Source organism: Panthera uncia, chromosome E1, assembly GCF_023721935.1.
Source record: "Panthera uncia isolate 11264 chromosome E1, Puncia_PCG_1.0, whole genome shotgun sequence".
Lineage (NCBI taxonomy): Eukaryota > Metazoa > Chordata > Mammalia > Carnivora > Felidae > Panthera > Panthera uncia.
In genome coordinates this window covers 39158300-39177716 of record NC_064814.1, presented here as the reverse complement: position 1 = coordinate 39177716, position 19417 = coordinate 39158300, and the positions used below count along the sequence as shown (strand labels likewise).

Below are 19417 nucleotides of genomic sequence, written 5' to 3'. Positions count from 1 at the left end.
TTCCTAGGCAAGACTGGTGTCTTTGTACTTTGATACCAAGAGGTACCAGGAAGCATTGCATTTGGGTAAGTAAGCTGGTAGAAAGTAATAAGGCATCCTAGCTGGCTAAATAAATGTATTCTGAACCTGGCCACTCTTACTAGTTACATACTAACAACTTATGTTCTGTTTACTTCTAAGAAGGATTTAAAGTGGCTTAACATTTACTGAACCTGTCATGGAAAAATGCCATTTGGAAGTTCTGAAGAACTACCCAGAGTTAGTCTGTCAGATTTAGAAACCAAAAGGATCAAACTGCAAGTGTTTGACTATTACATTTACTATACTTGTTTATAATTATATTTAAAATCTCTTTTAAGGCCCAAGAAGTTAACTGGTGCAAATGTATATGGCAGCTAGAGTGGGCCGACTAAAGGCTTTCCCTGTGTGGCCTTTAAACACCCTGGAGTCTTTGCCTGCTGCTTTTTTTTTTTTTTCTTTCTTTCTTTTTTTTTCTTTTTTCTTTTTTTTAAATTAGTGGGTAGATCTGGACTATTTTCCCCAGATGAAAGAATATGGTTCTCTATTAAAGTTGAAAAAATTGCCAGTATTAAGTTTTTATCCAGCAAAATGGGATTTCATATGATTCAAATAGTAGCATTAAAAAAAACAACAGTTTTATTGAGATGTAATTCATAGACCATAAAATTCACCCTTTTATTTATTTAATAAAGTTTATTTTGAGAGAGAGCGCACACATGCGTGAGCAGGGGAGGGGCGGGGGCGGGGGGGGGGAGAGAGAGAGAGAGCAAGGAAGGGAGAGAGAATATGAATATACTGACATGGGGCTTGATTTCATGAACTGTTGAGGTCGTGACCTGAGTCGAAATCCAGAGTCAGACACTTAACCAACTGAGCCACCCAGGTGTCCCCAAATTCACCCTTTTAAAAGTGTACAATTCATTGTTTTTTTACCACTGAACTTACACGAATACAGTATATTCACAGTTGTCCAATCATCTCCACAATCTGATTTCAGAACATTTTCATCACCCCAGAAAGAAACCTTGTACCCATGTACCCATTAGTTATCACTTCCCATTGTTCCCCACCCCCCACCAGGCAAGCATGAATCTACTTTGTGCCCCTATGGATATTCCTGTTCTGGACATTTCTTATAAATAGAATCTTGTAGTATATGGTCTTTCACTTGGCATATTTTCAAGGTTCGTCCATGCTGTAGCATATATCAGTACTTTATTCGTTTTTATTGCTGAATATCCATTGTGTGGTTATGCCACGTTTTATTTATTTATTGTCTTTTTTATTTTAGCCATCTTCGTGGGGGGTGCAAGTGGTATCTCATTGTGGTTTTGATTTGCATTTCCCTGATGGCTAATGATGTTGAGAATCTTTTCATGTACTTATTGGCCATTTGTATGTCTTTGGAGAAATGTTTATTCAATCCTTTGCTTGTTTTTTAATTGGGTTGGTTGTCATTTTATTGTTCACTCTAAATACAGGTCCCTTACCAGATACGTGGTTTGCAAAATTTTTCCCCCTATTTTATGGGTTGCTTTTTTACTTTCCTGAATAGTGTCCTTTGAAGCACATTAAAAAAAATTTGTTTTTAGATGTTTATTTGTATTAGAGAGCCAGACAGTACGTGAGCGGGGGAGGGGCAGAGAAAGACAGAGACAGAATCTGAAGCAGCTCCAGGCTCTTGAGTTGTCAGCAGAGCCCAACGTAGGGCTCAAACTCACCAGCTGTGAGATCATGACCTGAGCCGAAGTTGGACGCTTAACTGACTGAGCCACCTAGGCGCGCCCCTGAAGCACATTTTAATTTAAAGTCCCATTTGTTTTTTCTTTCGTTGGTTACACTTTCGGTATCATACCTAAGAAATCATTGCCTAATCCCAGATCACAAAGATTTACTCCTGTGTTTTATGGGTTTAGCTCTTATGTTCAGGTCTTTGATTTATTTTGAGTTAATTTGTATATATGATGCGAGTCTATTTGGATTTGATTTTCTCATCTGAGATGAGAAGAAGGTGTATTTGGAGAACAGTGGCATATCCAGAACTCTTTCCTTCCCCCTCCAATCTTAGTGCCTGGCGTTTCTTATGTAGTATTATGATTGCTAGACAGGAAGAGAATGAGACCAGGTGGCTGTCTGAACTGAATAACTAGTTTCAGCATGTTCTGGGTGGAGATTCTCACTGTATTCAGATCTTCTGAGTAAGCCTATAGGATTTTTGGCCCTAATGTTGTCTTTAGTATGTAGAAAACTTCAAAGAGGTCTATGTTTCTCTTTTGGAAGAGAAAATAGCACATAAGTAAAAAAAAAAAAAAAAATTAATTCTTGCAAATAGACTACCTCTCTGAGTTCAGGCCAGTTTCTTTATCCTGAGTGTTCTTATGAGGGTGGGAGAGTGAGACGTTACAGTATTAAGGTATTAAGATTATGGCTAACAAAGGGGTATATATTTTTTTCCTGCTTCAGGTTCTCAGCTGCTGCGGGAGTTGAAAAAGATGGATGACAAAGCCCTTTTGGTGGAAGTACAGCTTTTAGAAAGCAAAACATACCATGCCCTGAGCAACCTGCCGAAAGCCCGAGCTGCCTTAACCTCTGCTCGAACTACAGCAAATGCTATCTACTGCCCCCCTAAATTGCAGGCCACATTGGATATGCAATCAGGTAACACCCTAGCTACTCATGGCATGTTTTCTTAAAGTTCATCTTATCTTACAGTGGGGAGGAATGGGGGGCATGGGGATGGAGAATGTAATTGGCTGATTCTACTCAAACTTCTTAGAGAAACCAATTAGAAGGATACATTCCCTCCTATTAACTTGCTGTTAACTGCCTAAAATATATTAAGAACATGGTTATCTGTGGTGGTCCAGGCTACATGATGGTTATAGCCAAGAGCCTAGAAAGGTCTCACAAATTTAAAAAGCTCCCTTAACTTCCACCTTAGTCACTCATGTAGGGTGGTAGCACTTCTCTTCAGAATTCGACTAACCCAAGTCTCTTGTCACTTGGAGACCTTGGTAAAGCATGTTGGACTTTTCCATAGGGCCTCAGATCAGGGCTAAAGGAATGCGTCCCCTACTACCCCCAATTGCAGTTGAGTGTAGTGGATACCTTTCTGATGGAGTGTGTGAATATTGGGGCTAGGAGGCCATGGATTGGCAGGAGAATGCTTTTTCTTGTAGCTAGCAGCTTTTATTCTAGTTTATCATCATTATTGAAAGAGCACTGGAATTGGAGGCAGAAGACTAGTTTAGGGACGCCTGGGTGGCTCAGTCGGTTAACCATCTGACTCTTGATTTCAGCTCAGGTCATGATCTCACGGTTCGTGAGTTTGAGCCCCTGAGTTGGGCTCTTTGCTGACAGTGTAGGGCCTGCTTGGGATTCTCTCTCTCTCTCCCCCTGCACATACTCCCCCCATCCCCCCTCTCAAAATAAATAAGCAGTAAAAAAAAAAAAAAAAAAAAAAAAAAAGACTACTAGTTTGAAGTCCTGGTGTTACCTCTCTGTAATCTTTGTTTATAATTGTATAAGCGAAAGAATACCTGTCCTACTTGCTTATCAGGTATTGTGAATATCACATGATATGTTTTACCATTCAGAGGTTAAGAGCAGAAGCTCTACAAACTACCTTTCCTAGGTTGAAATTGGGGTTCTGTCAGTTTCTAGCTGTGTGGCTTTGGGCAAGTTATTTATCTGTAGCTCATCTGTAAAATGGTGATAATAGTCGTACCTTCTCATAGGATCGTGGTGAGGATTAAGTGGGATGATGAACGTGAAGCTCTTACCACAGCACCTAGCTTTCACCAGTATTGGCACTCGCTTTAAGCTGCTCCTCTTTCCTTATGCCGTCCTTCATGGGCAAGAGATGAATTTGCATCTGATTTCTCAGAAGAAATGGAGGCCCTGTGTACATGAACCCTCTTCTCATTCCTCTCCAGAATTTCTGTCACTGATTCTTATACCTGTCCTTCTGTTCATTCTGAGTCTGCAGTCTTTCTTCTCCCCTTGGATCTTCCTGTTAGTCCTTGAACTGCCCCAGCTACAAAAGCATAGGCCTTTCTCCTTTCTAAATTGCTGTCTTTTTTTCTGTCAAGTTTCTTGAAAAAGCTGAAAAAGTATCCTTCCTTTACTGACTCCTTGAAAGAAGTCAATAACTTCCTTATAACCTCTCCTTTTGGGGGGAGGTTGACCCTATTGAACACTCTAGTCTTCTTTGACATCAGTGTCTTCTTGGTTCTCCTCCCTTGACTGACTCTCTTTGGTCACACTTTGCTGTTTCCTCTTCCTTATGACTGACTTTTAAGTGTGGGTGTTTCTCAATGTGTTTCTTAGCTTCTTTCTCTTCCTGTTCTGTTTCCTGTCTCAAATCTCATACTCACCCGTGGCTTTCACTGCTGCATGCCACCAGTGGTCTCTTCACCTAGACCTTCAGTAGCTTCCCTCTCTCCTAAATTCCAGGTCCAGATTTCCAGCTGCATAATGGACATACATACTTAAATGTCTCAGGCGTCTCAGTCTCAACATGTCAAAAAGCAAAATTATTATCTAACTCCTCTCTCAACCTTTTTGTCCTGTTCGAGTAGTATCATTATTGGCTTAATGTTTCTCAAGCTACTGTCTTTGGGTTAATTTTGACTCCTTTTTCTCTTTACCCTTCATATCTAGTCAGTTGCTAGATCAGGTTTAGTTTGTCTCCAAACCTGCCTCCTTTTTCCCCATCCTACAGTCACTGTGCTAATAAATAAAGGTCTGGGGCATTGGAGTAATGTTTTACTGATGTAACCGTTGCTGATTACTTCTCCCAATCCACTACTGACCCCAAAGTCATTTTTCTCAAACACAAATCTGATCATGTAACTCCTTTATTTGAAATTCTCCAGTGGTTTCCTATTATTCCCAGGCTACATTTTACTTTAACATGGCAAGCTAAAGGAAAGCATCTTTTCATCGGTTACCAGATAACTTCATGTGTTCCTACTTTTGTGCCTTTGTGTATTTTGTCTTCTTTGCCTGGAAATTCCCCCTTCTCATCTATCCCCTTGGCAGACTCCTGTGCACCCTTCCAGATCCAGTTGTGCTTTCTTTTCTTTTGGACTTCCCTATCAAAGCTCTATTCTTTTGTACATGGTGCTAGTCTTGTTATGGTACTAGTCTTGTTTCTGTTTTGGTGACCATCTTTCCCACTGTGTGACTGTGAGCTTCATGAGGGCCTTTTCTTCATATTTTCTCTGTAGTAATTGTATCAGTTCCTGGCACATAGTAGGCATTAATTTTTGTGTTGAATGAGTGACAGTCTCCGTTTTTTTGTTGCTGTGTTGTTTTGTTTTAAAAAAAATTGTTTTTTAACGTTTATTTATTATTGAGAGACAGAGAGACAGAGCGTGAGCAGGGGAGGGGCAGAGAGAGGAGGAGACACAGAATCTGAGGCAGGTTCCACGCTCTGAGCTGTCAGCACTGGAGGTGGGGCTCGAACTCACGAAACTGTGAGATCATGACCTGAGCTGAAGTCAGACACTCAACTGACTGAGGCACCCAGGTGCCCCGTTTTGTTTTTAAATAATAAACCTCCTGGGGGATCTGGGTGGCTCAGTCGATTAAAGGACCAGTTCTTGATTTCGGCTCAGGTTGTGATCTCATGGTTGTGAGGTTGAGCCCAAGTCAGGCTCTGTGCTGGGTGTGGAGCCTGCTTACGATTCATTCATTCATTCATTCATTCATTCTCTCTCTCTCTGTGTCTCTCGCCCCCTCCCTCCCTCCCTCCCCCCCCTCCCCCCCTCCCCCCCTCCCCTTCTCCCTCCCTCTCCCTCCCTCCCTCTCTCGCTCTGCCTGCCCCCCCCCTTTCCAGGAACAGCCCCCCCCCCCCCCCCCCCCCCGCCCCCCCCCCCCCCCCCCCATGCTCACGTGCATACTTTCTCTCTCTCAAAAAATGTTCTCTTTAAATAAATAAATAGATAAACCTATAATAGCCATGTTGCTTGGAGTCCTAATGTGGGCCCTATTTATTACTGTATTTGGGAAAGCAGTATACCAGTTCTTGGCCCTTATTTTACCTTTTCTTTTTCTTTTTTTAAACTAGTCTTGCTGTGGGTCTGGTCTGTTCTCTTCTAGCTCAGGACCAGGAGGTGTGGGAAATGGGGATTTGTCTAATCTAGTTTAGCAGTATTAATAGTTTGTTGGACATTCTTGAGGGCGCTCTCCTTGGCTTCAGAGAAGGGTGGATTTTCTCCAGCTCTCTTTAGTTAAGAACAGTAGAGAAGAAGGGTGATTCCTTTAGCCTCCAAATGAGAGGTTTCTTGGGTAGAGTATTTTAAAAGTACTGGGGTGTGGCACATACACTCAGTAAATGGTTATTAAGTCACAAGTTCCCAGATGGTGTACAGGCACGCAAGTATATGATAGGTGGGTTTAAAATGTGCTGAAACACGGGACACCTGGGTAGCTCAGTCAGTTAAACATCTGGCTTTGGCTCAGGTCATGATCTCACAGTTCGTGAGTTCGGGCCCCGCATTGGGTGAGCTCGAGCCCTGCCTTGGGTGACCCCCACTTCTCTCTCTCTCTCTCTCTCTCTCTCAATCTCAATCTCCATCTCTACCCCCCTCTCCCTCCCTCCCTCTCCCTCCCCCTTGTGGGATTCTCTCTCTCCCTCTCTGCCCCTAGCTCACTTGCACCCTCTCTCAAATAAATAAATAAGTAAACAAACAAATAAATAAATGTGCTGAAACATTCTTCCCTTGGGTCACGTGGAACTAGTTTTATCCTTTTATTTCAAGGTGCTGAATACTTTCTCTGTGTGTCTTGATGTTAAGAATGTTGGGAAGCACTGTGGTAATAAACAAATGGGGCTGAGGTCTGTAACCTCATAAAGGCTGAAGTGGAGTTAGAACTAATACAGACTCTGAGGGCTTAGATGCCTCCCAAGCTAGAAAAAACTAAATTTCATGTTACCCCAAGTGATAGCGTAGGTTGCAAGTAATAGCAAGTTCAATCAAAGTTAGCCTTGTTGGGAACAACCCAGCTTTTTTTTTTTTTTTAAGGTTTATTTTTTATTTTTGAAAGAAAGAGAGCGCTGGCAGGGGAGGGGCAGAGAGAGAGGGAGACATAGAATCCAAAGCAGGCTGCAGGCTCTGAGCTTGTCAGTGCAGAGCCCGATGAACCCACAAACCATGAGGTCACAACCTGAGCTAAAGTCGGACACTTAACTGACTGAGCCATCCAGGTGCCCTTCCAACTTCTAAATGATAGAGAATTATTTAAACTGTAGTCTATCAGCCGAAGGAAGTACTGCTTAACCATGTCCAGTTAAATTAAGTTCATATGTCTAGCATTATATGAAGTCTATATATTGATTGCATCTAGGCAAAAGCACACCTGTAAATGACAAGTATCTGAAATGAGAGTATAAGAGATTGGATTTCCTTTTTCTTTTTAATTTTTTTTTTTTCAACGTTTTTTATTTATTTTTGGGACAGAGAGAGACAGAGCATGAACGGGGGAGGGGCAGAGAGAGAGGGAGACACAGAATCGGAAACAGGCTCCAGGCTCCGAGCCATCAGCCCAGAGCCTGACGCGGGGCTCGAACTCACGGACCGCGAGATCGTGACCTGGCTGAAGTCGGACGCTTAACCGACTGCGCCACCCAGGCGCCCCTGGATTTCCTTTTTCTTATGAGAGCTGCTTACCTATAAAAATGTCAAGTTTAGGCAAGCTGTCTTAAAGACATGTTACCAAAACAAGTCATTCAGGCAGTCCAGGATATTTGGTTGAACTTCCTGACCTATGAGGGTGACGTCCTGGAGGCTAAACGTGGCCTTTTCTAGTGGCTTCAGAAGATAGCAGAACCATGGTGGTGATGGGAAGCCTGGGGAAAGATGTTAGCGCTCCCCGCCTGCCCCTGCTTTTTAAAGGTTTTTAGGATCCCCTTTGAGTAGGGTCTCTAACTCCTTTGGAATTTATATTGTCAAGATGACATTGAACTTGGTGACTAAAGAACTGGGTCTAATCCCAGCTCTGCCACTAGCTGGCATTGACTTCGGGGCAGGCCCTTTATCCCTTCCTGACCTCATCACTAAGTAGATGGGGTTGGGATAGATTTCTGAGGCCCTTCCCAGCTCTGATCTTTGATGGTTCTATTATTTCATATGGTTCTTACTCCTTTCTTTTTTAATGCCCAGGTATTATCCATGCAGCAGAGGAGAAGGATTGGAAAACTGCATACTCATATTTCTATGAGGCATTTGAGGGTTATGATTCCATCGATAGCCCCAAGGCCATCACATCTCTGAAGTACATGTTGCTGTGCAAAATCATGCTCAACACGTAGGTACACATTAACTTGGGGGTATGAGAACTCAAGTTCTTCACCTCAGTTTTTGGCCATACAGATGGCTTGCACAGGGAGTTGGGCTGGTTACAGAAGCAGAAGTGGCCACCTCTGGGGCTGGCTGACATAGAGTGGGGGGATTGAAGGTGTTCCAGAGCACATTTCCTTGCTGGTCTTTGAGAATCAGGGAGACAGATTTTAGAAATCTCCTTTCCAGACTCGCTTGGAGTGTTCTCATCATCCTGCAATTATTATGACCAGAGAGTTGCTGAGCACCAGACAGTGGGCCTGGAAATTAGCTTACAGTCCAGCACTGGCCAGGTGGGCCACCCAGAATGGGGGTGGGTTAAGGAAGAGGTTAGGGAGAGGTTTGAGAAAGGGGACAACAGCAAGGATGACAGATCTTTTCATAAGGAATTCTACAGAATTTATCAACATTCCTTTGGGAGTAATGAGATATTGACCGACATTATTCTGTCTGTTGGGTCTACTACTTTTGGGACGTTCAGTGCTGCTATCTTTTTAATGCTGGAGTTTTTCTGCTCTCAAGTGCTGGGCTTAGGCAGAGAGTGAAGAAAGCCTGCCTTCTGTGAGGTGAGGGGCCTGTGGGTTTGGGTGTGGGGACTGTTACCTCTATGGGCGGTCTTCTCCGTGGAATTCTGAGACAAATTTGCCTCAACCTATACTTAGAAGCCTAACATCCTGGAGCAGTTGACCACGTTTGTCTTTTTTTTTCTAGCCCAGAAGATGTCCAGGCTTTGGTGAGCGGGAAACTTGCGCTTCGGTATGCAGGGAGGCAGGTAGGGAATACTTTGACTGCAGTTCTGATCCTCTACTCACTCTGAGGCCAGCACATTGTCAGTCACGATGCACAGTGAGACCAGTGCTCTTCAGGTCTCCATTCTATATTCTCCATGTGATCCCCCTCGCCCCCTGCCACCCCTTTCCCTTAAGGCCATGCAGTGTGTTTCCTGTACTGTTAAATTCTTGGCCTGGAGAGTCTGTGTTTGGTGCTCTTATGGACATCAGGTGGTTTGGGGGAGTTATAAGAACTGAACCATAGCATTTGCACAAGTTAGGTTGCATTTTGCTTTGACCAAAAATTTTATCTATCTTGAGCCTGATTTGTAAACTTAATATGTGCAGACTATGAAATCTTGGGTTCTCCAAGAATCTGGAGCCTGGCAAGGCCTGGTGCACATGTGCTTTAGGGAGGTTGAAGTGCTTGGTGCAGAAACTAGGTTTTGATGGCTCATCCAAGTGTTGCTCAGTACCTTTCCAATTCATGTCCTCAGTGTGTGTGGTGCAAGAGGCCTTTGATAGTCAGGAGGAGCCCCTTTTGTGCCTGAGTAGGTATGAGTATGACCTGTGTAAAGGTGGTCTCAGAAGTCGGGACCATCCCTTCTTTGTACTTTGCTTGATTATCACTAGTAAAGTAAAAGTAATCTTTCTGGATTTCAAATGCAGTTGTCTAGTTGTCTCTGAACAATAGACCCATTAACAATCTTATTATGTCCTTGGAGGAATGGCCCTAACAGATGGAAGAAACTGTCCTTCTCTACAAGTGGTCCTAAATGGCTTTTCATCCAAAAAAGTTTCAGATCCCCTCGTAGTTTTGACCACAGGAATAGTCGTTATTACTACATTGAAGGACTCATTGCCTGTATGGAACTAGAGTTCAGGAAATGGGCTAAGAGAGGTCTCAAGTGTCCAGGACAGGGTCAGGTAAGTAGTAAATGGTGGAGCCAGACTTTGAACTTGGGTTATTTGGCTCTCATTTCCAGGTGTTTCTAATTGTGACATCTGTTCTGTGTGGCATAAATGCTGAGACAGACCAATGATTAGTTTTGCACCATTTCAAAGTCTGCTGTGTAACACACACCGTCCTTATGTAAGTGCATAGGCTGGTACGAGAGGAGGTCCTTCTGGTCCTTTGTACCTTGATGACCACTTTCAAGCAGGAGTCAGAACAGTCTCCCAGAAAGATTGTAGATCTCTTGCTGAGTGGAGACTTGATAGCTTGGTGAAGTGCCTTTTATTAACCAGGTTAGAAGTTGCTGTCAACCACTGATTGTACCTTCATCCCTCTGTGGCATTTTAACATTGAGTGTAATATGTAGAATTCTGGTGTCTCAACCCTAATGAAAATAGACCTTGGCTCGTGCTCTGTACCAAACCTGGGAGAATGAGAGTTGATGAAGCACAGGTATGATCAGGTCTAAGGGCAAAAAGAGTCTGGGGGCTTGGGCATAAAGAGCCTTGGAGGAGGGGTAAAGAGATCATAGTTCTCTCGTCATTTTCTAGCTTTTCTTCCCAGGCTTCTGAAGCACAATGGTGGGGCAGGTTCTTCCTTGGATCCAAAAGTTGTGTGGACATAGCGTACTGCTTATGACATTTAGTGGATGAGGTCTGAGTGCAGAATAGATCACTTTCACTGCTTTTCTCTTTACTCTTAGACAGAAGCATTAAAATGTGTGGCTCAGGCTAGCAAGAACAGATCACTGGCAGATTTTGAAAAGGTAAGCACGGTATCGGGTTGGTAGGGACTTGGGTGGAGGAGAGGGGCATGTACATACTTAAAAAAACCTTTTTGTTTGTAAATAATAATAGTTTCACAAGAAGTTTCCAAGATAGTACACAGTGATCCCATGTACCATTCACCCAGTTTCCCCATTGGTTACATCTTAATTATAGTACAGTATCAAAACCTGGAAAGAGTTGAGCACTTTTGTACAATGAAACTTGTTGAGTTGTAATACCTCATTTATATATAGTAACTTTCAGTTTCAAACATTTGTTTCTGTCATCCTTTTCTACTTAATTTTTCACAACAACCTCTTACCTGCATTTTATAGTTGAGGGAGCTGGGGTTCAGCGAGAAGACCCGAAGCCCCACAGCTCACATGTCAGGGTTCAATGCCAGGCTTGGCACTTGTTCCACATTCCACGGTCTCAGGGTTTCCTTCAGCTCCGGAAATGTCAGCTCTGCTTCTCGTCTGTCGGCAAAGGAGAAGTCTTGATGTATGCTAGTGGACTGGAACACACTTCCTCAGTTCACTCTTGAGGCTGTCTTTGTCTCCTCTGCCTTCCACTCATTGTTAGTGAAGGTTTGAAAAGGGAGGACTTGCCTGAGCAGTAGTGTGAGACTTATCTGTTCTCTTCTGAGCCTCTCTTCTCTTAGTCTGAGTATATTGACCAACCTAATAAAAACAAACCTAGATCTAGGAAGAAAAACGTAGTGTGGACAGAGGCTAGACCATTTGGCTGTGGGTGTCCCCCAAGATTCATCATCTTTGCAGAGCTTTCTTGCTGGTTTCATTCACTTCCTTACTTGTCATGATTTGCTTGCTTAACACCTTATAGCACAGCTGGCATGAGGCTGGATATTGAGACCATTTCTCAGGGTAGATAAATTACATTTATGAATAAACAAAATAGATCATTTTATTTTAAAGTTTGGGATGTTTGATGGGACACTTCTGTTAGTAGGTGTTCCTTGGGAAAAGGGTCTGGGAAACCCTAGGGCTAAACAAAATTAGATGCTTTGCTTTCTGTTAACTGCAGAACTGTATGCTGATGTTCTTGTAAAACTCCACGAGCCAGTTGTGGAATGCATTTCCCGTTATTTACCTCAAAAAACTTTTTTCCTTTTTTTTCACGGAGACCCTATTCACTCTGTGGATACATCTTGAGAACTGCTTGTATAGTTGATTTGGCTTTCAAGCTGAGCTAGCTGTTCTTGGGGCTTACGTGGTTTGAGCTGTCAACGTGAGACTTGCCTATAGAAAGATGGTGCCGAGAAGGGGCTCCGTCTTTTAGTTCTTGATGTTTCTTTTCTTCTCCTTTCTGTCATAACTGGTCTTTCATCTCAGATCCTCCATAACTTCAGTCAACCATGGATTTACAAAGTCCAGCAGACTACTTAGGAAGCTAGGAGTAGTGTGCCTTTCAGGTGCTTCTGTGTGCCAATCTCTGTGACCGGCTCTCTTGGCAGGCCCTGACAGATTACCGGGCAGAGCTCCGGGATGACCCAATCATCAGTACACACTTGGCCAAGTTGTATGACAACTTGCTGGAACAGAATCTGATCCGGGTCATTGAACCTTTTTCCCGAGTTCAGGTAAGGACCCTGCGGGGGACCCTGGTTCTTTTCTGGCTAAGCGTCCTCTCTAGCTCCCTCCCTTCCCACACCTATCCACAATAGGAACTTGCTTCCAGGGCTGTGTCTGGAGGGCTAGAGGGTTGAGCTTTTCTTGTGGAGGTGCTGTGGGGTGGAGGCCGGGGAGATGGCCTCTGCTTGTAATCTGAGAGCAGTCCCCTCCTTGCTTCTGTAGTCACCGTGCCTGTGGTAGATACTCCTGTAGGGGCCTGTGGGGTAGGAGTGTGTGTTGTCTGGCAATGAGAGGCAGGCAGACGGACAGAGCACGAGAGACCTAAGCATGACCAGAGACAGTCCGTCCCAGAGAGACGCTGGGCCAGGTTTCAGGAGACACAGCAATCCCACCCCCACTCTACCTCCATGTTAGAGGCAGAAGCATGACTCTCGGTGTCGCTGTCTTCTCTGCCTTTTCTTTCAGATTGAACACATATCTAGCCTCATCAAACTCTCCAAGGTAAGCAGTCCTGAGCTTGTCTTGGGGGTGGGGACGGGGAGAGGGCCACATGGAGGTGCTGGCACTTACACTGGATGGGCCTGGTTGAAGGGTCCTCAAGCTTCTTCATGTGGTAAGGAGACCACGAGCTCAGAGCTCGAGTTGCATTGTTGCCGTTTTGTTTTCGATCCATTTGCCCTTTTATACAAAACTTTCATGCCCGTGTGATCTTCGACTAGTGGATACCAGTCCCTTTCATCATGTGCTTTGATTTTAGGCCGACGTGGAAAGGAAATTATCACAGATGATTCTTGACAAGAAATTTCATGGTGAGTAAGTCATATAGGCGAGGGGGCTGCTGGTGGTGGGGATGCGGATGAGGCATCACGCTCTTGTTTATCTTGAAAGGAGATGTTCCATTTGTTTCACCTGGTGGCTCCCTGGGATCCTTGCCCCTCTTATCCCCATAAGAGAATGTGTAATAGACATGTGGACATGGAGCATGGAGATGCTTTCTGGTTCTCCTCCTTTCTGGAGAAAGGGAGGCAGCTAGGGAGTGGGCTGCTTCTCAAGTGCTTTTGTGTCTAATCCATTCTTTTACCTGGGTTGCCCTTGTGTTTCCTGCAGGGATCTTGGACCAGGGGGAGGGTGTCTTGATTATTTTCGATGAACCCCCAGTAGATAAAACTTATGAAGCTGCTCTGGAAACAATTCAGAACATGAGTAAAGTAGTGGATTCCCTCTACAACAAAGCCAAGAAACTGACATAGGTGAGTGCTGGCTCTGGGACCCAGGCCCGGGCAGCGCTATCTTCTGCCTGTCGAGACTGAAAGCCTCCTGGTGGCCTCGCAGCTTCCCCGATTGACACTGCTCTGTCTTCTCTTGCAGAGTTGGATCTGTAGCGGTCCTTTGGAGAGTGTGTGTGGCGGGAGAGTGAAACCTTTGGGGAAAATGCTAGGAGATTCTTTTTTCTTTTTGTTCTACTTTTCGCTCGGAAAGTTTTTAAATCCTCATTTGGTGCATCTGTATTCCAGCCAATAGGTGTGCCAGTTTTCATGTAATCTTTACTGGCCCGACTTGGGAGTGGGGAAATTGCTTAAAAAAAAAAAGAAAAAGAAAAAAAAAAAGGTTATTCTAAATAAAAGGAAAAAGGCTTACACTACCTAAAGCTGTGCTCTCTGCCTCCTGGGAGAGGGCCGCAAAGCCAGGCGCTCCGCCAACCACTGGGGCTCCTCATCCACCTGCTGGGCGTCAGCTCTCCTCCTCTTCAGAATTGGGTGTTTGCCTGACCATCAAAGCAACGACTTTTTATTCTGTTTGTACTGAACCAAAACAAACAACTGTGTATAGACTGCTATTTTCTTTTTTATTTGAAATGCGGCGTTTCGGTGTTCTTTCCCTGCCACGTGGCCTGTCTCCCGTCCTCCCCCCGACAGTGGCTCCAGCACACCGGCCGGAGGTCCCGCCGCAGCCGCACCCGCACAGCTCGCGCCGACCTGTGGAGGAGTGGGGACGCGGCCAGGAGCTAGTGTCCACCAGGGCCACGCGGGAGCAGTGTGGGCCCTCAGGGGGCCTGCTGTGCATGTGGCTCTTTTTAACACAGTAAACTAGATTAGACGTCAGTGTTTTAATTGCCCTTCTCTGCTCTTTTCTGTCCCTTCTCTTTTCCTCTCAACCAGGAGACCGTCACATGTCTCTCTCCCTCCCTCCTTTCCTCCAGGGGAGTCAGGCTGTCTGAAATCCATCAGCTTCTCTCCCTGTCCCCCTCCTCCTCCTGCTGTCAGATGGATTTAGTCTTTTTTTAACAAGTGAACATTGGAAATGCGACTGTGGGGTGTGGGGCTTTTGGTGTTTTTGTTTTCGTTTTTGTTTTTTTAAAATCTTCGTTGTTGGGTTTTCGAGCAACCTCATGTCCCCCTCCCAGGGAGCTTCTTTATTTACTTCTTAGAAATCGAACGGATGGGAGGTAGAGCATTGTATTTCCGCATATGCTTTGTTTTATGATGAGATCACATAGCAAGGCTTTCATGCCGTTTGGGCAGGTAAGCTTCTGTACCTCCGTCGTGCTCAGCTCTATTTTCTTCCTCTCATCTCTTTGTCTTCTCCTCTCCTCCTCCCCTCATGCCTCCTTCCCGCTGGCCTCCTTTTTCTTTCCCTTTCTCAGATGATCCTTCCAGGTTTTCGTAATAAATTTATATTTTGTAAAAGGATTTTGTTGTACCAGGTTTTGCATCCTCACTGAATCCGACTGGCTTTTACTTTCCTCTCCAAAATCAGGTTTTTTGTTCTCAACATCTCTCCCCGTCATGTCCAGTCACTGTTTTGGTTTTGGCACCATCAATATCAAATGTACAAACGGTTCTTGCTAACCAACACCAGGTATATCTGATGTTCAGATGAGTTCCAATAAAAACAATTTTTTTTTTCAAAAAGTGTCCTTTCTTGAGTGCTGGAGGGCTTCTGATCAAGTCCACACAGCTCTGTGTAGCCTTCTAGACTGGCCAAAGCTCTGGTATCTCATTTGCTTCATGGGAGACCTTTGGACCCAGAGTGAAGTGGAGGGCTTCGGGTAAGAAAGTTGTCGGTGAGGTCGGAGGCGGGAAGTGGTGTGCAGGTATCCTTCCGTTTTTCCAAGGCAACACGGTCTAGTGAGGACACGGTTTGGGTTGTAATCCTCTGCCGCTTCCGTGGTAGGTAATTGTGGTGTGAGGGTTATATGAAGTCACGCAAGTGCCTGGGGAGTCCTGACATTCAGTTGTGGTTGTGCTTCTAGTTGGAATCTTTTGGAAAAGCCGTATGATTTTTCACACAGCCCCTCAGACCCTGGGAGTGGTGGTTTGAGGGGCTCTGAGGCTGACAGGAGAGAGGTGTGCGCTCTGGCCGCCAGTTTACTTCAGTCCAAACCACTCTCATTCTGTTTTAGTTTTGTATAGTCTCTTTGTAGTTTCACTTGTGGGAGGATTTTGCTTCACTAAAGGACTTTAAGAGATCTTCCAAAGGGATCCAGTCAGCCCTAGAGCTGGAGAAGAGGGAGGGTTTCCCAAGCCTAGGGCAGCCCCGAGGAGCTCAGTCGGCAGCAGCCCTTTCCTCTGCTCCCTTTGTGGGTCTGATGACCACCTCTAGACCTGTGCTGTCCACTGTGTAGCCACTAGCCTCATGTGGCTGTCGAGCCTTTGAGATGTGGGTAATTCGAAGTGTGATGCGTTGCAAGTGTAAACACAAACCAGACTTCGAAGACTTGGTATGAAACAAAAAAGAATGTAAAATAGCTCAACTTTTTAATATAGATGTTGAAATATTTTGAGCATCATGGGTTAAATAAAATATATTATTAAAACCCACCTGTTTCTTTTTTTTTCTTATTTTTTTAATGTGGCTACTAGAAAACACTCAATTTTATCTATGTGGCTTGCTTTTGTGGCTCACGTTACACTGTTTTGGACTGTGCTGCTCTAGACCTCTGGGACTGCTTTCCCTCCCTGGCCTCCAGGAGGCTGGGTCTGGACACAGCTGAGAGGGTCCGGTGGCCCATGGGCTGGCCTGGGCCAGGCTTCCTCGTCTAGGGACCCTTCCTGGCACCAGCTTGCATCAGTGCCAAGGCTTTCTTGTGTGCTAATGAGACAGCGCTGGTGTTGGGAGCAGAGGCTGAGGCGCTTGGCTCTGGAACACTGCTGAATGCTAGTTATGTAATCTGTGCTGCCCAGAAGGGCCACTAGATGCTGCTCTGTGATCCCTGAAGGAACAAAGCATGGCTTCCTCAGAAGCCAGGGCTTAGCCTTGCTTTCTCTGGAGCCCTTTCTGGAAGGTAGCTGGCTGGGGCCTTGGCCTCTCCTTCTTGGGGTGGTATGGGAATGGGGCCATGCAGAGGACGGGATTCTCTGATGGTACACAGGAATGCCAGCTATAGCATAAGGCTAATGGCATAGATAACAAGGAGGCTGGCCCTTCTAGAAGCTAGATGCAGGCTATAGGATAAATAGGCTGATTGATGGGGTTTGGAGCTCTTCTCTGAAGAAGACTGGGAAGAAAACAGCTCTGCTTCATTCAGCCGGGTCTGTGTTCTGGGGCCTTGATTCTGCGATTTGTGGCAGAATATGGACCTTTCTTCCTTACCTTGCAATTGGAGCTGTGATGGGGGCTTGGGGTGGTGGTGGTGATGGGGGGTGCCTTGAAACAGTGGGCATGGCCGGGTGGAAAGGACTTCCGGTCAGCCTCTTTCCTCAGTCACAGTAGCAAGCGGGCTGGCAGTGCACGTTTCATTCATGCTGTGCTGCGAACATGGCTTTGCCTTTGACACGTGAGGAGATTGAGGTAGTAATGCAAAGAGCTCTTTTTGAAAGTGCTAGGGAAGGCTGGCTGAACAAAGGCAAGAAGAGAAGATACCAGAGTGTGGTCAGATTGGAAAAGGCCCAGGCAAGTGCATGCTTCTTAGGTTTGGGAAATTGAAATGGGGTAAAGTGGACCTTGGTGCTATCTGCCATGAACTGGAATAGCTAGAACTGAAATTTGTAGGTACAGGGAACAGGGTGGGTCCAGATAGTTCTAAGGGGAGGATTACAGGCTTTGAAATCTAGGCCCGTTTTGTGAAATGGAAAGCATTTAACCTTTGCTCAACACCAGAATCTGAAGGCGACCCTGAGAGGCAATATGGACAAAGGCTGGGCCTCTGGGCCTCTCCACCTGGGGCTGGTGGGAGAAGGGCTTAGCCTTAGAGTAATTGGGCCAGGGGGCCTGGAGGAGATTACCTCTTCAAGCTCCTTACTATAGGGAAGGAGGGTTGAGGATCGCTCCATTTTCAAAGCAGGCAGAGGTTGTGCACCGAGGAACATTTGGAGGGAGGGGCTCAGCGAGCTAAGGGCCTGCTTTCATCTAAGTTAAGATGACAGCTGCTGTGGAGGTTTCAGAAGTAGCCCTCTGGGTACAGAACAATGCATTTTCCATTCTACGGTCACCAAAGTCCCTAAAGCTTCAATTGCCACTATTGACAGAGAAATCACTGGGTAGTACATACACAAATTCTAGCGCTTTCTGACTCGATAGCAGCATTGTTCTGCGTAGGGCAGTAGGCAGAACTGGCAGAGCTGGCACAGGTTGACAGCCTCGTGTGAAGTGGCCAGGGAATTGGGTAGTCTAATCTGGATTACCACTTCCTTATCTTTTGGTCCAGAGGTGATAATCTGGATTAAGATACGGGTTGGAGCTTCTGTTTCTCTGGTTTGTGGTCAACTCTAAATCAATTTACAGAACAAAACTAAAAGAAAAACAAATGAATGATTCTTGTGAAGGATCTGAATTCTTGTCTGTGAGAGGAATTGTTCTTAGTCGAGTCGGAATTTTACAATTTTACTGGTGCCAGATCTTCAAATGATACATGTTTTGCATGAAAACTAGTTAAATCAGAGGATCAGAGGCTGGTTGGAAAAACGGTTGCTTCAGCTTTACTAGAACTGGTAAGAGGGCCAGTGGAAACGTCGAGGTCACATCTGTGAAGGACTGGCCCGTCTCTGGGGCAGCTGACGACCCAGGGGCTCTCAGAGCCCTATTGGTGTGGGAAAGCCAGGCGGTATTTGCGGACCAACCCGGAACGCCTACGCCTCTTTGGCCTGGATTTCTATTTACCTCTAGGCCCGGGGCATTTACCTGGAGTGCGGGAACAGAGGACCCGGAGGGGGAGGCACGAAAGTCGATGGGACAGCCCATCGGTATGCGAGTGGCTTCAGCAAAGGCTTCTCCTCCCCCGGCGCCCCAGCATCTTTCCCGGGTGGCGAGGATGTTAATGGAAAAGGGATCTCGGAGTCCCGGCCAGCCTCTGTGGATGGCTTCTCGGGCGGCAACCTCAGTCCGGGCGGACCGCGCGTCGCCAGGGCGGGGACGCGGCCGAGAGCGCCCCCGCGGCCCGCGGCTGCGGGCGCCGCGGCGGGAACAAAGGCAGCACGTGTCTGGGCGGGGCGGCGGGCGGGTTCGGCTCTCGGCCCCGCCCCCGGCGCTCCCCCTCCCACCCCCGGCCCGGCCCCGAGCTCGGCTGCGCGGGGCGCCCGGGACTCTCACGCGGCCGGGCTGCTGCTGGCGCGGCGGCGCAGAGCGGGCGGCGAGCGGTGCGGGAGGGGCGGCCCCAGGGGCGGGGCGGGGCGGGGCTGGCGCCGCGAGTACCCGCCGCCACCGCCCGAGTCCGGGTCCTCCAAGGGGCGCGGCGAGTAGAGGCGCTCGGGATCGCGGCCGCGTCCCTGTCCGCACCGCGCCCGGCTGTCGCTGAGGACCGCGGCGGCCCCGGGCTCCCCGGCCAGAGCAGGCCAGCCCGGCGCGTGGGCCGCGCGCGCGCGCCCCCGACAAGGAGGCCGCGGAGGTGCGCGTCGGGGCGGGAACGGGAGCGCGGCGGCGGCGGCGGCGAAGGCGGCCGGCGGGGGGCGGGGCCGCGGCATCTGCAGAACCTTGGACAGAAGCTCCGGAGCCGCCGCCGCCGCCGCCGCCGCCGCCGCCGAGCGCGAGC

At 46.7% G+C, this 19417-nt stretch overlaps 1 protein-coding gene across 1 annotated transcript in view; it reads left to right on the top strand.

The window, feature by feature from the left end:
* PSMD11 (proteasome 26S subunit, non-ATPase 11) overlaps nucleotides 1-15356 on the top strand; it is a 30056-nt gene extending 14700 nt beyond the window's left edge. Inside the window, exons 5-14 of the mRNA XM_049637890.1 lie at nucleotides 8-65; nucleotides 2485-2679; nucleotides 8190-8334; nucleotides 9078-9138; nucleotides 10795-10857; nucleotides 12333-12458; nucleotides 12916-12951; nucleotides 13208-13259; nucleotides 13558-13700; nucleotides 13819-15356. Of these exons, the coding sequence (XP_049493847.1) occupies nucleotides 8-65; nucleotides 2485-2679; nucleotides 8190-8334; nucleotides 9078-9138; nucleotides 10795-10857; nucleotides 12333-12458; nucleotides 12916-12951; nucleotides 13208-13259; nucleotides 13558-13700 (879 nt within the window). The 3' untranslated portion in view covers nucleotides 13819-15356. The remainder of the gene's footprint in view (nucleotides 1-7; nucleotides 66-2484; nucleotides 2680-8189; nucleotides 8335-9077; nucleotides 9139-10794; nucleotides 10858-12332; nucleotides 12459-12915; nucleotides 12952-13207; nucleotides 13260-13557; nucleotides 13701-13818) is intronic.
* The last annotated feature ends 4061 nt before the right edge of the window (nucleotides 15357-19417 follow it).